This window comes from Mobula hypostoma, chromosome 28 (genome assembly GCF_963921235.1).
Source record: "Mobula hypostoma chromosome 28, sMobHyp1.1, whole genome shotgun sequence".
Taxonomy (NCBI): domain Eukaryota; kingdom Metazoa; phylum Chordata; class Chondrichthyes; order Myliobatiformes; family Myliobatidae; genus Mobula; species Mobula hypostoma.
The window spans coordinates 32,481,027-32,502,385 of record NC_086124.1 but is presented as its reverse complement, the minus strand read 5'-3'; the positions used below and the strand labels follow the sequence as shown (position 1 = coordinate 32,502,385).

The window sequence follows — 21,359 nt, the reverse complement described above, 5'->3', positions numbered from 1 at the left end:
GGTACAGTTCCCATACCAGGCAGTGATGCAGCCAGTCAGGATGCTCTCAATTGTGCCCCTGTAGAAAGTTCTTAGGATTTGGGGCCCATACCAAACTTCTTCAACCGTCTGAGGTGGAAGAGGCACTATTGTGCTTTCTCACCACGCAGCCAGTATGTACAGAGCATGTGAGATCTTGGGTGATGTGTATGCCGAGGAACTTAAAGCTGTTTACCCCCCTCAAACCCAGATCCATTGATGTCAATAGGGGTTAGCCTGTCTCCATTCCTCCTGTAATGCACAACCAGCTCCTTTGTTTTTCTGACATTGAGGGAGAGATTGTTCTCTTGACACCACTGTGTCAGAGAGGTGACTTCTCTGTAGGCTGCCTCATTATTATTTGAGGTTAGGCCAATCAATCTAGTATTGTCAGCAAATTTAATTAGCAGATTAGAGCTGTGGGTGGCGACACAGTTATGGGTATACAGGGAGTAAAGGAGGGGACTTAGTACACAGCCCTGAGGGGCTCCTGTATTGAGAGTCAGAGGGGTGGAGGTGAGGGAGCCCACTCTTACCACCTGCTGGCAATCTGACGGGAAATCCAGGGTCCAGCTACACAAGGCAGGGTGAAGGCCAAGGTCTCTGAGCTTCTTGTCGAGCCTGGAGGAAATTATGGTGTTGAATGCTGAATTGTAGTCCAAGAACAGCATTCTCACATAAGCATCTCTCTTCTCCAGATGTGTAAGGACAGTGTGTAGAGCTGTGACTATTGCATCATCTGTCAATGGGTTGTGTCGGTAGACGAATTGTAGGGGTCCAGTGTGGGTGGCTGCAAATGTAGTCCTTGACCAGCCTCTCAAAGCATTTGCTTATTAATGAGGTGTCAGGGGGAGAACATACAATCTCCTTCCAGACAACGGTGGGAATTGAACCCTGGTCACTGGCATTGTAATGCTACCATGCCACCCAAATGGAGGCAAATGTAGATCATTGTGTTCACAGGCTACATAGACATTAGTGGGATTGCTGACAGTGGGGAGCAGTTTGTGGCTACAGGGTGATTGCGATTGTCTTTGTGAAATGCTAACAGTTTAGGTAGGTTTGAGGAGATGTACTTTGGCAGTATCCATCATCGGGGAACCCCTTCATGCTTTCTTCCCAGTGCTGCCATCAGGAAGAAGGTACAGAGTCAGAATCAGGTTTATTATCACCGGCTTGTGTTGAGAAATTTATTACAGGAGCCTCAGGACCCACACCACCAGGTTCAAGAACAGATACTCCCTTTCAACCATCAGGCTGTTGAACCAAAGGGGATAACTTCACTTGCTCCGTCATTGAAATGTTCCCACAACCAATGGACTCACTTTCAAGGGCTATTCAGCTCATGTCCTCAGTATTTATTGCTTGCTTGTTTGTTTATTTATTTATTTCTATTTATTTTTGTATTTGCACAGTTTATTGTCCTTTGCACAAGAGTGTGGTTTTTCATTGATTCTGTTATTATTCTGTCGATGTATTGAGTATGCCCACAAGAAAATGAATCTCAGGGTTTCTATGGTGACATAATATACTTTGATAATAAATTTACTTTGAACTTTGAGGCATCACCATGGTTGGTCCTGGGGAAATATAGGAGAATAGAGGGGATTTTGGTGTGTGTCCGAAGATTCTTGAAAGTATCAGCATAAATAGAGCTTACTGTCACGTGCAGTTATGAAGGCTGGCACTTCGAGGGACTGTGAGATGAAGATAGGCAAGACTAGCAGGATGGGATGAGTTGGACGGAAGGTATTGAAATTGGGTTTGTTATTGTCCCAGGTACTGAGATGCAGTGAAAAGCTTAGCTTGCGTACTGTGTGGGTTAGAACAAGGTGAGGTAATGTCCCGGGTGCAATAAAGTTACAGCTACGGGGACAGTGCAGTGCGGGCAGACAATGTGGAGCAAGATCACAGTGAGCTAGATTGTGAGGTGTGAATCAGGTTCACTATCACGGCATTGTTGTGAAGTTTACTGTTTCATGGCAGTGTACACTGCAAGTTATAACAGAGAAACAAGCAGTGCAAAGAAAGTGAGGTTTTCATGGACCATTCAGAATTCTGATGGAAGAAGGGAAGAAGTTATTTCTAAAATGATGAGTGTGTGTCTTCAGGTTCCTGTACCACCTCCCTGATGGCAGCAATGAGACGAGGGCACGTCCTGGGTGATGGGGGTCCTTCACGATGGATGCCTTCTTCTTCAAGTGTCACCTTTTGAAGACGTCCTTGATAGTTGAGAGGGTTTCAAAGTTCAAAATAAATTGTTATGAAGTACATAGATGTCACCATGTACAGCCCCGAGATTCGTTTTCTTGTGGGCATGCTTAGTACAAACATTTGTAAATCCAATAACCCTAACAGAATCGATGAAAGACCGCACCAAGTTGGGCGTTCGGCCAGTGTGCAAAAGACAACAATAAGTAAGCAATAAGTACCAAGGACACAAGCTGAAGAGACCTTGAGAGTGAGTCCATTAGTTGTGGGAGCATTTCAATGATGGGGCAAGTGAAGTTGAGTGAGGGGTAACTGTTGCTGAACCTGGTGCTGTGAGTCCTGAGCCTCCTGTATCACCTTCCCGATGGCAGCAGCGAGACCTGGATGGTGTGCGTCCCTGCTGATGGATGCTGCTTTCCCGCTCAGTGGTGGGGAGGGCTTTACCCGTGATGGAATGTGTCATATCCACGACTTTCTGCAGGGCTTTCCGCTCAAGACCTGTAGTTGTAATCCCAGCCAACCTCAGTGGGAAAAACCTGTTTGCTTTTACCCTATTTTTACACCCCTCATAATTTTGTATACCTCTATCAGACCACCCCTCAATCTTTTACGTCCCAAGGAATAAAGTCCTAACTTATTCAATCTTTCCTCAGCGTTGTCACTTCAGAGGACCCGTCCAGCACGTAAGTGCGATTACGAAGACAGCACGGCAGCACCTCTACATAGGAGGGGGAGAGGGAAGGTCAGAGAGAGAGAAGAGGAGTGAGAGGCGAAACAGGGGAGGTGCCCCAACCCACAGGCTCTAAGTCTGTCATCTGGTTTTAGAGCAAGCAGAGAGACCTGTGGAAGCAGGGTGGGGGTTGGGATTGTAGGGGGGCACGTGGGCATCTCTCCTCTCTGTCAGTCAGATCACAACGAGCTCATGGTCCAAACTGGGCTCTGACTCAGCCAGCAGCTGTCTCGTGGCCACTTCCCAGCCTCCTATGCACTCGACCACCAGCTGTTAGGATGCCTGTCTCTGGCAAACGGGCAAGCACCCAGAGGCCGGAATTACGTACAGATTGGTGGAGGTTACAGAGATAAAGAAGGGGAATGGAGACACGGGGAGGGAGAGGATCACAGACAAAGAGGGGGGTAGGGAAGGCAGAGGGTAGGGAAGGGACAGGCCACAGAGATAGAGGGGGGTAGGGGAGGGAGGGGGTCACAGAGACAGGGCAGGTAGGGGAGGGATGGGTAACAGAGACAGAAGGGGGTAATAGAGACAGGGACGAGTGTAGGGGAGGGAGGGGGTCACAGATGAGAAGGGAGAGGTCACAGAGAGTGGGGTAGGGGAGGGAGAGGGTCACAGATGCAGAGGGGTAGGGGAGGGAGGGAGTCACAGGGAGGATGTGGAGCTGTGAGGGAGTCACGAACGGGGAGGGAGAGGTCACAGAGCGGGTAGGGGAGGGAGGGGGTCACAGAGATGGAGGAGTGTAGGGGAGGGAGGGAGGGAGTCACAGGGAGGATGTGGAGCTGTGAGGGAGTCACACACGGGGAGGGAGAGGTCACAGAGGGGGTAGGGGAGGGAGGGAGTCACAGGGAGGATGTGGAGCTGTGAGGGAGTCACACAGGGGGAGGGAGAGGTCACGGAGAGGGGGTAGGGGAGGGAGGGAGGGAGTCACAGGGAGGATGTGGAGGTGTGAGGGAGTCACACACGGGGAGGGAGAGGTCACAGAGCGGGTAGGGGAGGGAGGGGGTCACAGAGATGGAGGAGTGTCGGGGAGGGAGGGGGTCACAGAGACAGGCAGGTAGGGGAGGAATGGGTCGCAGAGACGGGGATAGGAGAGGGAGAGGGTCACAGAGGTGGAGGAGTGTAGGGGAGGGAGGGAGTCACAGGGGGAGGGAGAGGTCACGGAGAGGGGGGTAGGAGAGGAAGGGGAAGGGGTGGATTGTTGCAGATGGAAGGGAGGATGACGAGTTTATACACGGAAGCCAGAGGGAGGTGGAGAGGATGAGGAGACAGAGTTGGGGTATCGGGGATGGAGAATGGCAGTCTAGCTAAGGGTCTTGTGAAGGGCTGAATGGCCTTGCTGATTGATCTTTGTCTGATTCAGACCTCAGGTCATCCAGAGTGAGGAGCCCCCGGTTCCACAGCCCGTCACCCCACAACCTTCAGAACTACTGGGATCTGATGATGAGGAGCAGGAAGATCCCTCAGATTACTGCAAGGGTGAGGGAGGGGCGGCGAGGGAGCTCATTGCTGTACGAGGGGCAGTGAGGAGGGGGTGCCGTTCTGTATGGGGGGGTCGGTGTGGAGGGAGTGCCATTCTGTATGGGGGGGTCAGTGAGGAGGGGGTACCGCTGTATGGGGGGGTCAGTGAGGAGGGGGTACCGTTCTGTATGGGGGGGGTCGGTAGGAGGGGGTGCTGTTCTGTATGGGGGGGTCAGTGAGGAGGGGGTACCGTTCTGTATGGGGGGGGCGGTGAGGAGGGAGTGCTGTTCTGTATGGGGGGGTCGGTGAGGAGGGGGTGCCGTTCTGTATGGGGGGGTCGGTGAGGAGGGAGTGCCGTTCTGTATGGGGGGGTCGGTGAGGAGGGGGTGCTGTTCTGTATGGGGGGGTCAGTGAGGAGGGGGTGCCGTTCTGTATGGGGGGGTCGGTGAGGAGGGAGTGCCGTTCTGTATGGGGGGGGTCGGTGAGGAGGGGGTGCCGTTCTGTATGGGGGGGTTGGTGAGGGGGTGCTGTTCTGTATAGGGGGGGTTGGCGAGGAGGCGGTGCTGTTTTGTATGGGGGGGTCGGTGAGAAGGGATTGCTGTTCTTTATGGGGGGTCAATGAGGAGGGGGTGCTGTTCTGTATGGGGGGGGCGGTGAGGAGGGAGTGCCGTTCTGTATGGGGGGTCGGTGAGGAGGGGGTGCCGTTCTGTATGGGGGGGGTCAGTGAGGAGGGGGTGCTGTTCTGTATGAGGGGGTTGGTGAGGAGGGGGTGCCGTTCTGTATGGGGGGTCGGCGAGGAGGGATTCCCGTTCTGTATGGGGGATCAGTGAGGAGGGGGTGCTGTTCTGTATGGGGGGGTCGGTGAGGAGGGATTCCCGTTCTGTATGGGGGGTCAGTGAGGAGGGGGTGCTGTTCTGTATGGGGGGGTCGGTGAGGAGGGATTCCCGTTCTGTATGGGGGGGGTCGGTGAGGGGGTGCTGTTCTGTATGGGGGGGGTTGGTGAGGAGGGGGCGCCAAGCTGCAGGAGGGGTGGTGAGGAGGGGGCTCCCATTTCCGAGGACACTCTGGTCTGATTGTCACCCCTCTCCTCGGCCAGGCGGGTATTACCCAGTGAAGATTGGAGACCTGTTTCACGGCCGTTACCATGTCATCCGCAAACTGGGCTGGGGCCATTTCTCTACCGTCTGGCTCTGCTGGGACATTCAGTGAGTCCAGGGCACTGTAGGGAGCGGCGGGGGGTGGGCATAATGGGCCAGTGACCGTCCCTGGGGACAAGGGAGGGGGCTGTCCAGCTCCAGGGACAGGATGGGGCAATGTCCAACTCCAGAGAGTGGGGTAACATTCAGCCCAGGGAACCGGGGGAGTGGAGCAGTGTTCAGCAACAGGCCCGGGGACCAGGGGAGTGGGTCAGCAACAGGCCCGGAGACCGGGGAGTGGGTCAGCAACAGGCCCGGGGACCGGGGGAGTGGGTCAGTGACCAGCCCAGGGACTGAGGGAGTGGGTCAGTGACTGGCCCGGGGACTCGGGGAGTGGGTCAGCAACTGGCCATGGACTCGGGGAGTGGGACATCGACAGGCCCGGGGACCGGGGGAGTGGGTCAGCAACAGGACCGGGGACTGGGGGAGTGGGACATCGACCGGCCTGGGGACTGAGGGAGTGGGTCAGTGACTGGCCCGGGGACTCGGGGAGTGGGACATCGACCGGCCCGGGGACCGGGGGAGTGGGACATCGATCGGCCCGGGGACCGGGGGAGTGGGACAGCAACAGGACCGGGGACTGGGGGAGTGGGACATCGACCGGCCTGGGGACTGAGGGAGTGGGTCAGTGACCAGCCCGGGGACTCAGGGAGTGGGTCAGCAACAGGACCGGGGACCGGGGGAGTGGGTCAGCAACAGGACTGGGGGCTGGGGGAGTGGGACATCGACCAGCCTGGGGACTGAGGGAGTGGGTCAGTGACCAGCCCGGGGACTCAGGGAGTGGGACATCGACAGGCCCGGGGACCGGGGGAGTGGGTCAGCAACAGGACCGGGGACTGGGGGAGTGGGACAGCAACAGGCCCGGGGACCGGGGGAGTGGGTCAGCAACAGGACCGGGGACTGGGGGAGTGGGACATCGACCGGCCTGGGGACTGAGGGAGTGGGTCAGTGACCAGCCCAGGGACTGAGGGAGTGGGTCAGTGACCAGCCTGGGGACTGGGGGAGTGTGTCAGCGACCAGCCCGGGGACTGAGGGAGTGGGTCAGTGACCGGCCTGGGGACTGGGGGAATGGGTCAGCGACCGGCCTGGGGACTGGGGGAGTGGGTCAGCGACCAGCCCGGGGACTGAGGGAGTGGGTCAGTGACCGGCCTGGGGACTGGGGGAATGGGTCAGCGACCGGCCCGGGACCCGGGGGAGTGGGTCAGCGACCAGCCTGGGGACTGGGGGAATGGGTCAGCGACCGGCCTGGGGACTGGGGGAATGGGTCAGCAATCGGCCTGGGGACCGGGGGAGTGTGTCAGCGACCGGCCTGGGGACCGGGGGTGTGGGTCAGCGACCAGCCCGGGACCCGGGGGAGTGGGTCAGCGACCGGCCTGGGGACTGGGGGAATGGGTCAGCGACCGGCCTGGGGACTGGGGGAATGGGTCAGCGACCGGCCTGGGGACTGGGGGAGTGTGTCAGCGACCGGCCTGGGGACCGGGGGAGTGGGTCAGCGATCAGCCCGGGGACTGGGGGCACTCGTGTGCTTTGCCTCTCATGGCCAGGCTGTAATGTCTGGGGTGTTGTGAATGTCAGCTGGTTAGGAGGTGTAGGAACGGGGCAGGAGTGGGGTTGTATCTGGTTCTGGGAACTGACTACCTTTCTGTCACGCAGCCGGAAACGGTTCCTGGCCTTGAAGGTGGTGAAGAGTGCTCCCCATTACACGGAGACGGCCCTCGACGAGATCAAACTGCTGAAATGTGTGAGTGCTCCTTTCTTGTCAACTCCTACTCACTGCCCCTCCCACAGTGCGGCGCTCCCTCGCAACCACGGCAGTGTTCCTTCCTCACCACCCCTCCCACATCACAGCACCATCTCCTCACTGCCCCTCCCGCAGTGTGGCATTCCCTTTTTACTGCCCCTCCAGCTTTGTGGCACTCCACCCTCACCGCGCTCCCCACACTGATTGGTCCGCTGCAGATTATAGAGTCTGATTTTATCTTCCACTCTCTCCCTCTCTCCCCCCGTTTCCTGGTTCAACACCTCAGGTCCGTGACAGTGATCCCAGTGACCCGAACCGGGAGATGATTGTGCAGCTGATCGACGACTTCCGGATCTCTGGTGTGAACGGTCTCCGTATCCTTTACCGTCTCAGACCTCCCACCACCTCACAGGAGTTCCCAGGCCCCTCCCCTTAGTTTCCCAACTCTCCTGAGAGCTGCTGTCCTCGATCTGACGGCGGGGCTGGGGGGAGGTTGGCCTGAAAGTAGCTCCCTCCCATCTCTTTGCTACTCACTGCTGGGAGATTCGAATGATATGTTGGGCTGGGTAAGGGCATCCTCTCGGGAGCTGGAATGGGGAGGGACTTTGTGAGCAGGTCCTGTCCCTGTATTTGCAATGTGTGGGACCCAGCTGATGTCAGAATGCTGCCCCAGCCGTTCCTGTCCGGGACGAGCCCAACCGCTGTTGGGATAACCAGGCTCTATCTCTCCACTTTGGGAAACACCTCCAGCAGGTTGAGGCAGGAGCCTGGCATTGGCCATGGCGCTGGGGGCTGGGAAAAACTGCAGGAGGGGTCAGACTGGAACAGGTCCCTGTCTGTGTCTTCCCATCACTCCCAACTGCTCGTGACAGGAACAAGGGAAAAACACTTAACCCTGGGAAATGGGTGGGGACTGAAGTTGTGGATATCAGTGTCCAGGCTGGGATCCCCACTTCCCCTGCTGTTTCCTTCACTCTCCCCCCCCGGATGTCTGCATGGTGTTTGAGGTGTTGGGTCACCAGCTGCTGAAATGGATCATCAGGTCCAACTACCAGGGTCTGCCCATCCCCTGTGTGAAGAGCATCCTCCGGCAGGTAGGAGGGTCGCGGCTTCTCAAGGGTCTGACCGCACCGTCCCATCACACCCTCCCGGGGTCAGACAGTGGGAAACTCCCTCCACACCGTCCCATCACACACTCCCGGGGTCAGACAGTGGGAAACTCCCTCCGCACCGTCCCATCACACACTCCCGGGGTCAGACACAGAGTGAATCTCCCTCCACACCGTCCCATCACACACTCCCGGGGTCAGACAGTGGGAACCTCCCTCCGCACCGTCCCATCACACACTCCCGGGGTCAGACACAGAGTGAATCTCCCTCCACACCGTCCCATCACACACTCCCGGGGTCAGACACAGAGTGAATCTCCCTCCGCACCGTCCCATCACACACTCCCGGGGTCTGACAGTGGGAAACTCCCTCCGCACCGTCCCATCACACACTCCCGGGGTCAGACAGTGGGAACCTCCCTCCGCACCGTCCCATCACACACTCCCGGGGTCAGACACAGAGTGAATCTCCCTCCACACCGTCCCATCACACACTGCCGGGGTCAGACAGTGGGAAACTCCCTCCGCACCGTCCCATCACACACTCCCGGGGTAAGACAGTGGGAAACTCCCTCCGCACCGTCCCATCACACACTCTCGGGGTCAGACAGTGGGAAACTCCCTCCGCACCGTCCCATCACACACTCCCGGGGTCTGACAGTGGGAAACTCCCTCCGCACCGTCCCATCACACACTCCCGGGGTCAGACACAGAGTGAATCTCCCTCCGCACTGTCCCATCACACACTCCCGGGGTCTGACAGTGGGAAACTCCCTCCGCACCGTCCCATCACACACTCCCGGGGTAAGACAGTGGGAAACTCCCTCCGCACCGTCCCATCACACACTCTCGGGGTCAGACAGTGGGAAACTCCCTCCGCACCGTCCCATCACACACTCCCGGGGTCTGACAGTGGGAAACTCCCTCCGCACCGTCCCATCACACACTCCCGGGGTCAGACACAGAGTGAATCTCCCTTCGCACTGTCCCATCACACACTCCCGGGGTCTGACAGTGGGAAACTCCCTCCGCACCGTCACATCACACACTCCCGGGGTCAGACAGTGGGAAACTCCCTCCGCACCGTCCCATCACACACTCCCGGGGTCAGACAGTGGGAAACTCCCTCCACACCGTCCCATCACACACTCCCGGGGTCAGACACAGAGTGAATCTCCCTCCACACCGTCCCATCACACACTGCCGGGGTCAGACAGTGGGAAACTCCCTCCGCACCGTCCCATCACACACTCCCGGGGACTGACAGTGGGAAACTCCCTCCGCACCGTCCCATCACACACTCCCGGTGTCTGACAGTGGGAAACTCCCTCCGCACCGTCCCATCACACACTCCCGGGGTCTGACAGTGGGAAACTCCCTCCGCACCGTCCCATCACACACTCCCGGGGACTGACAGTGGGAAACTCCCTCCGCACCGTCCCATCACACACTCCCGGGGTCTGACAGTGGGAAACTCCCTCCGCACCGTCCCATCACACACTCCCGGGGACTGACAGTGGGAAACTCCCTCCGCACTGTCCCATCACACACTCCCGGGGTCAGACAGTGGGAAACTCCCTCCGCACCGTCCCATCACACACTCCCGGGGTCAGACAGTGGGAAACTCCCTCCGCACCGTCCCATCACACACTCCCGGGGTCAGACAGTGGGAAACTCCCTCCGCACCGTCCCATCACACACTCCCGGGGTCAGACACAGAGTGAATCTCCCTCCACACTGTCCCATCACACACTCCCGGGGTCAGACAGTGGGAAACTCCCTCCGCACCGTCCCATCACACACTCCCGGGGACTGACAGTGGGAAACTCCCTCCGCACCGTCCCATCACACACTCCCGGGGACTGACAGTGGGAAACTCCCTCCGCACTGTCCCATCACACACTCCCGGGGTCAGACACAGAGTGAATCTCCCTCCACACCGTCCCATCACACACTGCCGGGGTCAGACAGTGGGAAACTCCCTCCGCACCGTCCCATCACACACTCCCGGGGTCTGACAGTGGGAAACTCCCTCCGCACCGTCCCATCACACACTCCCGGTGACTGACAGTGGGAAACTCCCTCCGCACCGTCCCATCACACACTCCCGGGGTCTGACAGTGGGAAACTCCCTCCGCACCGTCCCATCACACACTCCCGGGGACTGACAGTGGGAAACTCCCTCCGCACCGTCCCATCACACACTCCCGGGGTCTGACAGTGGGAAACTCCCTCCGCACCGTCCCATCACACACTCCCGGGGACTGACAGTGGGAAACTCCCTCCGCACCGTCCCATCACACACTCCCGGGGTCAGACAGTGGGAAACTCCCTCCGCACCGTCCCATCACACACTCCCGGGGTCAGACAGTGGGAAACTCCCTCCGCACCGTCCCATCACACACTCCCGGGGTCAGACAGTGGGAAACTCCCTCCGCACCGTCCCATCACACACTCCCGGGGTCAGACACAGAGTGAATCTCCCTCCACACTGTCCCATCACACACTCCCGAGGTCAGACAGTGGGAAACTCCCTCCGCACCGTCCCATCACACACTCCCGGGGACTGACAGTGGGAAACTCCCTCCGCACCGTCCCATCACACACTCCCGGGGTCAGACAGTGGGAAACTCCCTCCGCACCGTCCCATCACACACTCCCGGGGTCTAACAGTGGGAAACTCCCTCCGCACCGTCCCATCACACACTCCCGGGGTCTGACAGTGGGAAACTCCCTCCGCACCGTCCCATCACACACTCCCGGGGACTGACAGTGGGAAACTCCCTCCGCACCGTCCCATCACACACTCCCGGGGTCTGACAGTGGGAAACTCCCTCCGCACCATCCCATCACACACTCCCGGGGACTGACAGTGGGAAACTCCCTCCGCACCGTCCCATCACACACTCCCGGGGTCAGACAGTGGGAAACTCCCTCCGCACCGTCCCATCACACACTCCCGGTGTCTGACAGTGGGAAACTCCCTCCGCACCGTCCCATCACACAGTCCCGGGGACTGACAGTGGGAAACTCCCTCCGCACCGTCCCATCACACACTCCCGGGGTCAGACAGTGGGAAACTCCCTCCGCACCGTCCCATCACACACTCCTGGGGTCAGACACAGAGTGAAGCTCCCTCCACACCGTCCCATCACACACTCCCGGGGACTGACAGTGGGAAACTCCCTCCGCACCGTCCCATCACACACTCCCGGGGTCAGACAGTGGGAAACTCCCTCCGCACCGTCCCATCACAGACTCCTGGGGTCAGACACAGTGAATCTCCCTCCACACCATCCCATCACATACTCCCGGGGTCAGACACAGAGTGAAGCTCCCTCCACACCGTCCCATCACACACTCCCGGGGTCAGACACAGTGAATCTCCCTCCACACCATCCCATCACACACTCCCGGGGTCAGACACAGAGTGAATCTCCCTCCACACCGTCCCATCACACACTCCCGGGGTCAGACACAGAGTGAATCTCCCTCCACACCACCCCATCACACACTCCCGGGGTCAGACACGGAGTGAAGCTCCTTCCACACTGTCCCATCACACACTCCCGGGGTCAGACACAGAGAGGAGCTGTGCTGACTGAGCTGGGAGAAATCGAAGGTAAACTACTGGATAAAGTTCGTGGAATACTTTGGAGGTGGCTCTAAAAGTCTCTTGGATAACTGAGTGAGTGACGGCGTTGGTGTGGAAGCTCGCTGTGGAGTTTTACTGCCAGTTTGGACTGAGTTTGTCGGTGGCTGCTTACTGCATAGCTCCCAGCTGCGGCCGCTGGCAACTCGCCAGGAAGCTGGTTTCGCTCCAAAACCGGAGGCAAAGCCGTCGTTTTCCCCCCATTGACATCGGGGCAACGTTCCTCCTCCATTGTTTTCCTGATTTTTCATCCGGTGCCGGTGCCGGAGCATCTGGAAGGACGTTTCGGCCTCTCCCGGCCTGGGTCTCTGCAAGTCCGACGGAGCCTTTCCTGGCGCCGAGCCAGCGAGGAACTGTCGACTGCAAACTTTCCCGGCCAGTTACTCGTTTCGCTCCGGGACTTCTAATCGACAGCGCTGTAGGATTCTCGGACTGGAAAGAGCGCCAGCATGCCGGACCGGTCTCCAGGGAGTCGCGGGCCTTCGGGGAGTTACGCAAGGGCGGCTGCCTCCCCGGCCTCGGACAACGCCCTGTTTCGGTCGGTGAAGGTGGAACGTGGGGTGCAATGTATTTTGCGCCCTGGAATGACACTAGAAAAGTGTACGGAGGCAATGGAGGACCTTGTGGGGAAAGGTGGTATTCTGGCCACGGAGAAGGAGTTCGGAAAGGCGGTGTTCTATCTGGTGAATGAAGAGCTAGTGCACCGGGCCCTAAGCAGGGGAGTCACGGTGGACAACATCTTTTTACCTATGGAGCTGGTGACGGCCCCCACGCAACGTATCGTGCTTGGGCATGTTAAGCCTTTCATTCCAAATGAGGACTTGCTTCCCCCACTGGCCCGTTTAGGGCAAGTAAGGTCGGAGATTACTGCCATCCGACACAAATTTAAGAGACGCACCCTCCGCACCGTAATCTCTTTCCGGCGTCAGGTTTTCATGCAGCTGGAAAGGGAGGACGATGTTGAGGGCCGCTTTACTGTCCGGCACGAGGGAGTAGATTATCAGGTGTACTGGAGCTCCGAGCGCCCACGGTGCCATGCGTGCAGGGAGGTGGGGCACTTTCGGAGGGACTGTCCTGCCGCCCGGAACCCGAGGGAGCCCACTTCGGGCACCAGTGCCGCAGCTACCTCTGCCCCTGATCCTACTCCTGCGCCTGCATCTGACCCTGCCCCCGCCCGTGATCCTGCCCCAGCCCCTCACCCTGCCCCTACCCCTACCCCTGTCCCTACTTCTACGGTTGGGTCGGTCCCTGCTCCTCTCCCTGTAGTTCAGGTGGGGGACGGGGTGGAGTCTGTGCGGAGTAAGAAGGCAAAGGGGAAATCCAAACATAGTAAGAAGCGGGCCTTTGAGGCCGCAGAGCTCACACCCATTTCGTCTGAAGTGGAGCGTGGGGCTCGGGGAGGTGCGCAAGCAGACGGGGCGATGGAAACAGAAGGCGCCGCCCCATCGGTGAAGCCTGCACCTGTGTGCTCCTCCAGCATGAAGAGGAGAAGGGAACGTTCCCGCAAGAGGGCAGGGGATGTAGATGCGGGGGAGTCCCAGGAAGGGGTGGGAATCCGGGTAGGGGTTGGTTCTAAACCTGAGTCCTCAGATGTAGCCACCAGTCCTGGGGTAGATGGTGTGGTTGTGCAAAAAGCTTGTGATAGGCCTGTTTGCACAAACGAGGCAGCCCTGGAGGCCTCCACCCAGGACCTACAAGTCAGCGCCTCTCTGGAGGCCAGTGTACCGAATAGTGTAAGAGGAGACGAGGCAAAGCTCTCTCATTCTCAGCACCAGGCGGCTTATGAATCCCTTGGACCAAAGGTGCCGGGTTCCCCTCTATGCCTGCCCCCGAGGGAGGACGATATTCTGTGCACATCGACCCCAGCAATAAATGACTTGCAGGGAGTCCCTGGGGATTGTCTCTCCACTGTCGCAAATGTGGATGAGGCTGATGCGACGGTGGAGAAGGCAGGTAAGAGCGAGGTGCCCGCTGCGCGGTGTGGGTCGCAGGCGCAGCCATCTATTGGAACATGCGGGGAGGCCGATGGGGATTCTGTCTGCAGTGACGGGTTGGAGGGGGACTCTTTCGATAGTGAAACAATGGACATCCTCACCCCTCCTGAGAAATCCCCATTGATACCTGTAGAGGAAATTAAGCATTTCATTCTCACCTCTGAGGGTGCCAAGCACCGGCCTCAGCTAGCCTCGCTTCGCTGGCCCAGCATGCCGAGGCTGGTGAGGTCCCTGCGAGTCATCCTCAGACGAAAGGGAAAGGGAAAGAGGAATGCGGTGGTGGGGAACGACAGACGGCAACTAAAATCTTTCCTGGATGACCTAGTAAGGGACATCAGAGGGAGAAGCAGCCTCGCTCCTACGGGGGATGGTGGGTCACAGGGTGTTGCTGGTACCGCTCGAGCCCGGAAAGCAAAAGGTATCCTTGCTTTCTTTCCGGACAGTGTGGTGGAAGGCGCCTCCGCTCTCACCGAAATGGGCGCAGCTGCTGAGACCTAGTGTGCTCCCGCCATGAAGCTTACCATAGCTAGTCTCAATGTAAACGGCAGCAGGGGTCCTCTTCGCAGGCATAACAATCTCTCAGTCCTCAGGGATGGGCGGTATACGGTGAGTTTCCTGCAGGAAACCCATACCATCCCCGGGGACGAATCTGCTTGGCTCCTGGAGTGGCAGGGCGGGGTCTACATGAGCCACCTCAGCTCCATTTCTAGCGGGGTGGCGATCCTGTTGGCCCCGACCTTCCAGCCAGTAATTGAAAGGGTCCAAGACGTTGTGCCCGGCCGTCTGCTCCACCTGGTTGTGCGCCTGGATGGCGTACCATTGCATTTTATCAATGTGTACGCTCCCAGGCGCGGTGTGATGCAGACACGCCTATTCTGTCAGCTGTCCACCCTGCTGAGCTCCATCGATCCTGGGGACTGCGTCATCCTCGGGGGAGATTTCAATTGTACCCTCGAGGCGGAGGACCGTTCGGGCCTCCAACGCGACCCAGCATCAGCAAAAAAGTTAAAGGAGCTAGTCGGCTCCTTTGACTTGGTGGACAGCTGGCGGAATTTTCACCCCAACTCTAGCGCCTTCTCGAGAAGGTCTAGAGAAGGAGGTTCCAGGATAGACCGCATTTACATCTCTCGGGCCTACGCCTCCCGCGTGTCGGCGTCCTCCATGCGGCCGGTGTCGTGCTCGGATCATCACCTTGTGTGGATGGAATTTATTCCACTACACCCTCGGGTGGGATCCGGGTATTGGCATTTTAACAACCGGCTGCTGGAGGACAGCCGTTTCCGGGATTCGTTCCGAGCGTTCTGGGTCTCCTGGAAGGAGAGGCGGAGAGAGTTCTGCTCCCTACGGCTATGGTGGGATGTGGGCAAAGCCCACATCCGGTTTTTATGTCGGGAGTACACTAGGGGGTCGACCAAAGGGCGGGGCTCTGAGATTGAGCGGCTTGAGAGAGCGTTGCTTGACCTGGAGTCCCGCCTCGGTCCGACCACTGGAGACCAGCAGCTGTGGCAGGAATACCAGGAGAAGAAGGACGCACTAAGGGACTTGCAGCTTCAGCAGTCCCGAGGTGCGTACGTGAGGTCACGGATCCAAATGCTGCAGGATGTGGACCGTGGCTCACCCTTCTTCTACTCGTTGGAGAGGTGGCGGGGAGTTCAAAAGCAGCTAGTGGAATTGCTGGCTGCCGATGGCTCCTCCATCACGGACCCTGATGGAATTAACAACGAGGTCCGTTCATTCTATCGGTCCTTATTCTCGCCTGATCCGTCAAATGCGGAGGCGTGCAATGAGGTCTGGAAGGATTTGCCTAAGGTCAGTCCAGAAGATGCAGTGCGTCTGGATGCCCCCCTGACTCGGGAGGAGCTGTCCACTGCCCTTCGGCAACTCCGGAGGGGCAAGTCCCCTGGTTTGGATGGACTGAGTGTTGAGTTTTATCAGGCTTTTTGGGATGTCCTGGGGGATGATTACAGCCTTGTCCTAGGGGAGAGCATAGCCACCGGAGAAATGCCCCTCTCATGGCGAAGAGCTGTTGTGGTCCTACTGCCCAAGAAGGGAGACCTCCGCCTGCTAAAGAACTGGCGGCCGGTCTCCCTCTTGTGCGCGGACTACAAGATCTTCGCCCGGGCAATGGCCAACCGTCTGGGTTCGGTAATTGGACAGGTGGTCCATCCTGACCAATCTTACACGGTCCCGGGCCGCTCCATCCAGGACAATGTCCACCTAGTACGGGACCTGATCCACCTGCTCCAGGAGACTGGGACCCCGGCAGCGTTTCTTTCTCTTGACCAGGAGAAGGCGTTTGACCGGGTGGACCACAGCTTCCTGCTGGGCACCCTGCAGGCTTTTGGGCTCGGACCACACTTTGTGGCCCGAGTTCGGCTCCTGTACTCTGCCGCAGAGTGCCTAGTTAAGATCAACGGATCACTGACAGGACCTATCCACTTCCGAAGAGGAGTGCGTCAAGGGTGCCCCATGTCCGGTCAACTGTATGCGATCTGTGTCGAGCCATTCCTCGGCCTTCTTCGGCGAAGGCTGACAGGTCTGGTTCTGCGTGAACCGGACATGAGGGTCGTCCTCTCGGCCTACGCCGATGACGTACTCCTCATGATGACAGACCCCTGTGACCTGCGGAGGATGCGCAAGTGCCAAGATGTTTTCTCGGCGGCATCCTCCACCAGGATCAACTGGGCGAAATGTTCCGGACTCTTAGTAGGCCAGTGGCAGGTGGACTCCCTGCCGGAGGAGATGAGAGCTTTTGAGTGGAGCACCAGACGTCTTCTCTATCTGGGAGTCTACCTGAGTCCTTCTGGGGAGACCTGGCTGGCGAACTGGCAGGACCTGGAGACAAAGGTCATGGCCCGGCTTGGGCGCTGGTCAGGCCTTCTCAGGGTGCTTTCCTATCGAGGCAGGGTGGTGGTCATAAACCAGCTGGTGGCCTCCATGTTGTGGTACCGGATGGTCACCTTGGCCCCCCCTGCCCCTTTTGTTGCGAGAATGCAGAGGAAGCTGGTGGACTTCTTCTGGGGAAACAGGAAACACTGGGTCTCTGCAGCGGTTCTGAGTCTCCCAGTAGGAGAGGGCGGACAGTCGCTGGTGTGTGTACGCACACGACTGGCGGCTCTCCGCCTCAGGACTCTGCAGAGATTCCTGTACGCCGAGCGCCCTCCCAGGTGGCACGTGTTGGCGACTTTCTTCCTCCGGAGGGGCTCCTGCCTTCACGAAGATATGCAGCTACCACCGGCAGGCGTCAGCCGTGCTGCTTTGCAGAGGCTGCCCGGCTTCTATCAGGACCTACTGAGAGTCTGGAACATGGTTGCCTCAGGCCGGGAATCCCCTCCTCTGGCAGAGGGCGGGGTCCTGGCCGACCCTTGCCCTGCCTCAGCGGATGTCGGTGCGGCTCAGGTGTGTGGATCGACTCAAGCTGAGCTGCTCGTCGGGCCCAGGCCCCGCAGCCTTACCCGAGAGACGAATCCACACAACTTGAGCCGTCTTTCATCGACACCCACAATCCCATTCAGGGATGCAGGCAGGAGGTACCTTTATGGGCTGCTGCTCCACACCCTCCACTTCCTAGCCTTTGTCCACCGTCCCGACACGCCATGGCGGTCGGTCTTTCCACCTGGAGGTGAGGGGGGTCCCCAATGGAAGTCCCTTTACAAGGGAGTCCTCCCCATGCACCTTGGGGATCTCGGCTGGAGGGTGCTGCATAAAGCGGTGCCCTGCAATAAGTTCTTTAGTCTGTACACGGATCTCCCAGCCGCGTGTCACTTCTGCGGGCTGGAGGAGACCGTGTACCATATGTACGTGGAGTGTGTGAGGCTGCAGCCCCTTTTCGCGTTTTTGCGTGGGCTGCTTCTCGCCTTCTGGTTGCATTTCAGTCCCACCCTATTTATATATGGTCATCCAGTAAGGAGGGGGGCACAGAGGGATGAGGATGTCCTTGTCAACTTGCTCCTGGGGCTGGCGAAAATTGCCATCCGTGGCTCCTGGAAAAGGGTGGCAGGAGGTTCTCCCCGGGCGGACTGCCTGGCTATGTTTAGGGGGTATGTTCGTGCCCGGGTGGACATTGAAAAGGAATACGCACAGTCCACGGCGACCGTAGAGGTGTTCTGGGACCGTTGGGCTCCGCGGGGTGTAAATGCCATCATTGATGAGGATGGCAATATATTGGTTTAAGATGTATTGTCTGTTTGTAGTGTAGTAAATATGTTAGTCACTGGGTTTGTAAATATTGTATAGCACCGACATTTGTAATAAAGAATTTTGTAAAAAAAAAAGGGTCAGACACAGAGTGAAGCTCCCTCCACACCGTCCTATCACACACTCCTGGGGTCAGACACAGAGTGAAGCTCCCCTATCCGTAGTGTGGGGGTGGGGGGGTGTACGGTAATACCTTTGCCTTCTAACAGCCCCCTCTGTCCATGCCCAGGTACTGCAGGGACTACACTACCTCCACACCAAGTGTAAGATCATCCATACGGATATCAAGCCGGAGAACATCCTGTTGGCTGTGGACGAGGTCTATGTCAGGCGTCTGGCTGCCGAGGCCACTCTGTGGCAGCAGGCCGGAGCCCCCCCACCCTCGGGCTCCTCAGGTAAGGTTGTCCATCCGTCCCACCCATTAGGATGTTTGCCCAGGGAGGGGTGTCTCCCTCCTGCCTTCCCCTCCGGCTTTGCCCTGTAGGATTTCACAAGCCTGTTTCCCTGTCTCACTGCTCTTCTGTGCTGTTGCTTAGTGAAAGGTCGTCTGCCCATTCACTCCGTGCCAGCTCTCTCACCGTGCACCCCGCACCCTATTTTTGTTTTGGTCACTGGTGTCTGACGGGGAGGGGGTACCTGAGCTGAGCAGTTAACCCCGAGGCCTCCCCAGTCAGAAGGACTTGTCTGCAGTTCCGAGACGCTGCATGCTGCCCGATACACTCTCCGTCACCTTGTCTTCTAACCATCTCTTTACTCCTCTCTTCCAGTCAGCACAGCTCCACAAGAGGTTCAGGTGAGTGACTCTGGGGTACAGAGTGAAGGCACCTTTGTCTGTTCCCATTTCTGTGACCCTCCCCCCCTCCCCGCCCGTACACCTGTCTCTTTGTTCCCATCCTTCCTCTACACCCCTCTCCGTTTCTGTATTCCCATCCTTCCCCTACATCTCTCCCCGTTTCTGTTACCCCCATTCCCTACACCTCCTCCCCATCTCCGTTACCCTCACACCCCTCAACTTCCCACCCCTCCCTGTCTCTGTGACACACCCTACACTCCATATCCCTAATCTTCTCTGTGACCCCCCTGTAACCTTCCCCATGTCTGTGACCCCTTCCCTCCTCTGCACCCGTTCCCATCTCTGTGATGCCCTCTCCCTCCCCTACATCCCTAACCTTCTCTGTGACATCCATTGTACCTTCCCCATCTCTGCAACCCCCACTCCCCTGCACCCATCCCCCGACTCTGTGACCACCCCCCTCCCTTCCCTACATCCCTCCCTGTCTCTGTGACCCCCCCCCGCACCCTTCCATGTCTCTGTAACCCCTTTCATCCCTCTTCATTTCTGTGAACTCCTCCTGATCCTCTGGGGGGCGGGGGTGGCTGCGAAAGAATTCCAACCCGTTGTCCTTGCTGGTGTTTGGTGTTTCCCATTGAGGGAGGTGTGAGGCGCTGCTGAAGCTCCCCAATGTTGGAATGAGCCGCAGAAGGAGAAGTGGGTCTGTGGGCCAACATACAGTAATTGGGCCGAAAGGCCTGAGCTTTGGACCACTCTTGTTTGTGACTGTAAATGATCTGAGTGGAAATGTTGGCCGTCAACAGAGGAGTTAGTGGAGTCATGAATAGCGAGGAAGAATTCAGTCGGAAATTTGGGCAGGGAATGGCAGACAGAGTTTAATCTGGACAAGTGTGAGGTTTGTACCCAGATGTGCAGCAAATCCTTGGATTCAGAGTCACACTGACTCAGGTTGTGACGTGTACATTGAAACATGAGTGAAATGCGCCATTTATGTCAACAGCCAACAGGATATTCAGTGCTAGTGTGCAAGACAAGTATGCTTCCCACCCCCTCCCCCCTTCACCCCCTCCCCTTCACCCCCTTCACCCCCTCCCCTTCACCCCCTTCACCCCCCTCCCCTTCACCCCTTCCCCTTCATCCCCACCCCTCCTCCCCTTCACACCCCTCCCTCTTCCCCCTTCATCCCCACCCCCTTCTCCCCCTCCTCTTCTCCCCCCCTTCCCCCTTCTCCCCCTCTTCTCCCCCTCCCCTCTTCTCCCCCTCCCCTCTTCTCCCCCTCCCCTCTTCTCCCCCTCCCCCTCTCCCCCTCCCCCTCTCCCCCTCCCCCCTCCCCCTCTCCCCCTCCCCCTCTCCCCCTCTCCCCCTCCCCCTCTCCCTCTCTCCCCCTCCCCCTCTCCCTCTCCCCCTTCTCCCCCTCCCCCTTCTCCCCCTCCCCCCTTCTCCCCCTCCCCCTTCTCCCCCCTCCCTTCTCCCACTCCCCCTTCTCCCCTTCACACCCCTCCCCCTTCACCCCCCCACCCCACTTCTCCCCTCTCCTTCCCCTGCCCCCCAGTTGATTTTACCGGGGCAGCACACAGCGCAGGCTGAGGGGAGATCTGTAAAATATTGTCAAGCAGCAGAGATGGTGTATTTTCCCCCAGAGTATAGGGAATGGGTTCAGGGTGAGAGGGGTAAGTTTAATGGGGATGTGTAGAGCAAGTTTTTCTTTACACAGAAAGCGGTGGGTGCGTGGGCAGTGATGGTGGCAGATATGATGGAGGTGTTAGCCACATGAACAAGCAGAGAATGGAGCGATAGGTACTGTATGCAGAAAGGATTGGTTTAGATTGCTACCACAGTGGGCTGAAAGGCCTGTTCCCGTGTTGTGCTGTTCAGGATAGTCACTGGACCTGCTCTCTGTACCTGGAATCCACCCAACTAGTCGGAGAGTCGGGGGCAGATGGTTCTGGTGTTGTTGAGGGGGAGTTGCTGGTGCGGGGAGGGGTGTCCCAGTGTCAGAGAGAAGGGGAAAGGTTCTGAAGTTGAAGAGGGGAGAATACTGGTGTGGGTGAGGGACAAAGTCCTGAGTGGGTTGAGGACTCTGACCCAGTATTTACATCCCTGTACCCACTCTCTACACTCGCAGGCAGGCCGGCGGTCAAAGGATTGGGGAAGGGAGAATACAGCCCCCTCCCACATCAATACCGCTTTCCCATCCCCTGCCCTTCACCCACAGGGTTGCAGGGTGTTGAAGTGTAGGAGGTGGTTGGAGAGGGGA

General features: G+C 58.2%; 1 protein-coding gene across 3 annotated transcripts in view; it reads left to right on the top strand.

The window, feature by feature from the left end:
* Nucleotides 1-21,359, top strand: part of srpk3 (SRSF protein kinase 3) — a 45,986-nt gene that overhangs the window by 8,490 nt on the left and 16,137 nt on the right. For 2 of the 3 annotated variants that reach the window (XM_063035416.1, XM_063035415.1), the window contains exons 2-8: nt 4,323-4,438; nt 5,517-5,625; nt 7,270-7,357; nt 7,644-7,731; nt 8,345-8,451; nt 18,539-18,704; nt 19,077-19,102. In XM_063035416.1, coding sequence (XP_062891486.1) covers nt 4,323-4,438; nt 5,517-5,625; nt 7,270-7,357; nt 7,644-7,731; nt 8,345-8,451; nt 18,539-18,704; nt 19,077-19,102 — 700 coding nt within the window. The remainder of the gene's footprint in view (nt 1-4,322; nt 4,439-5,516; nt 5,626-7,269; nt 7,358-7,643; nt 7,732-8,344; nt 8,452-18,538; nt 18,705-19,076; nt 19,103-21,359) is intronic. The other variant, XM_063035417.1, reaches the window with a different exon arrangement.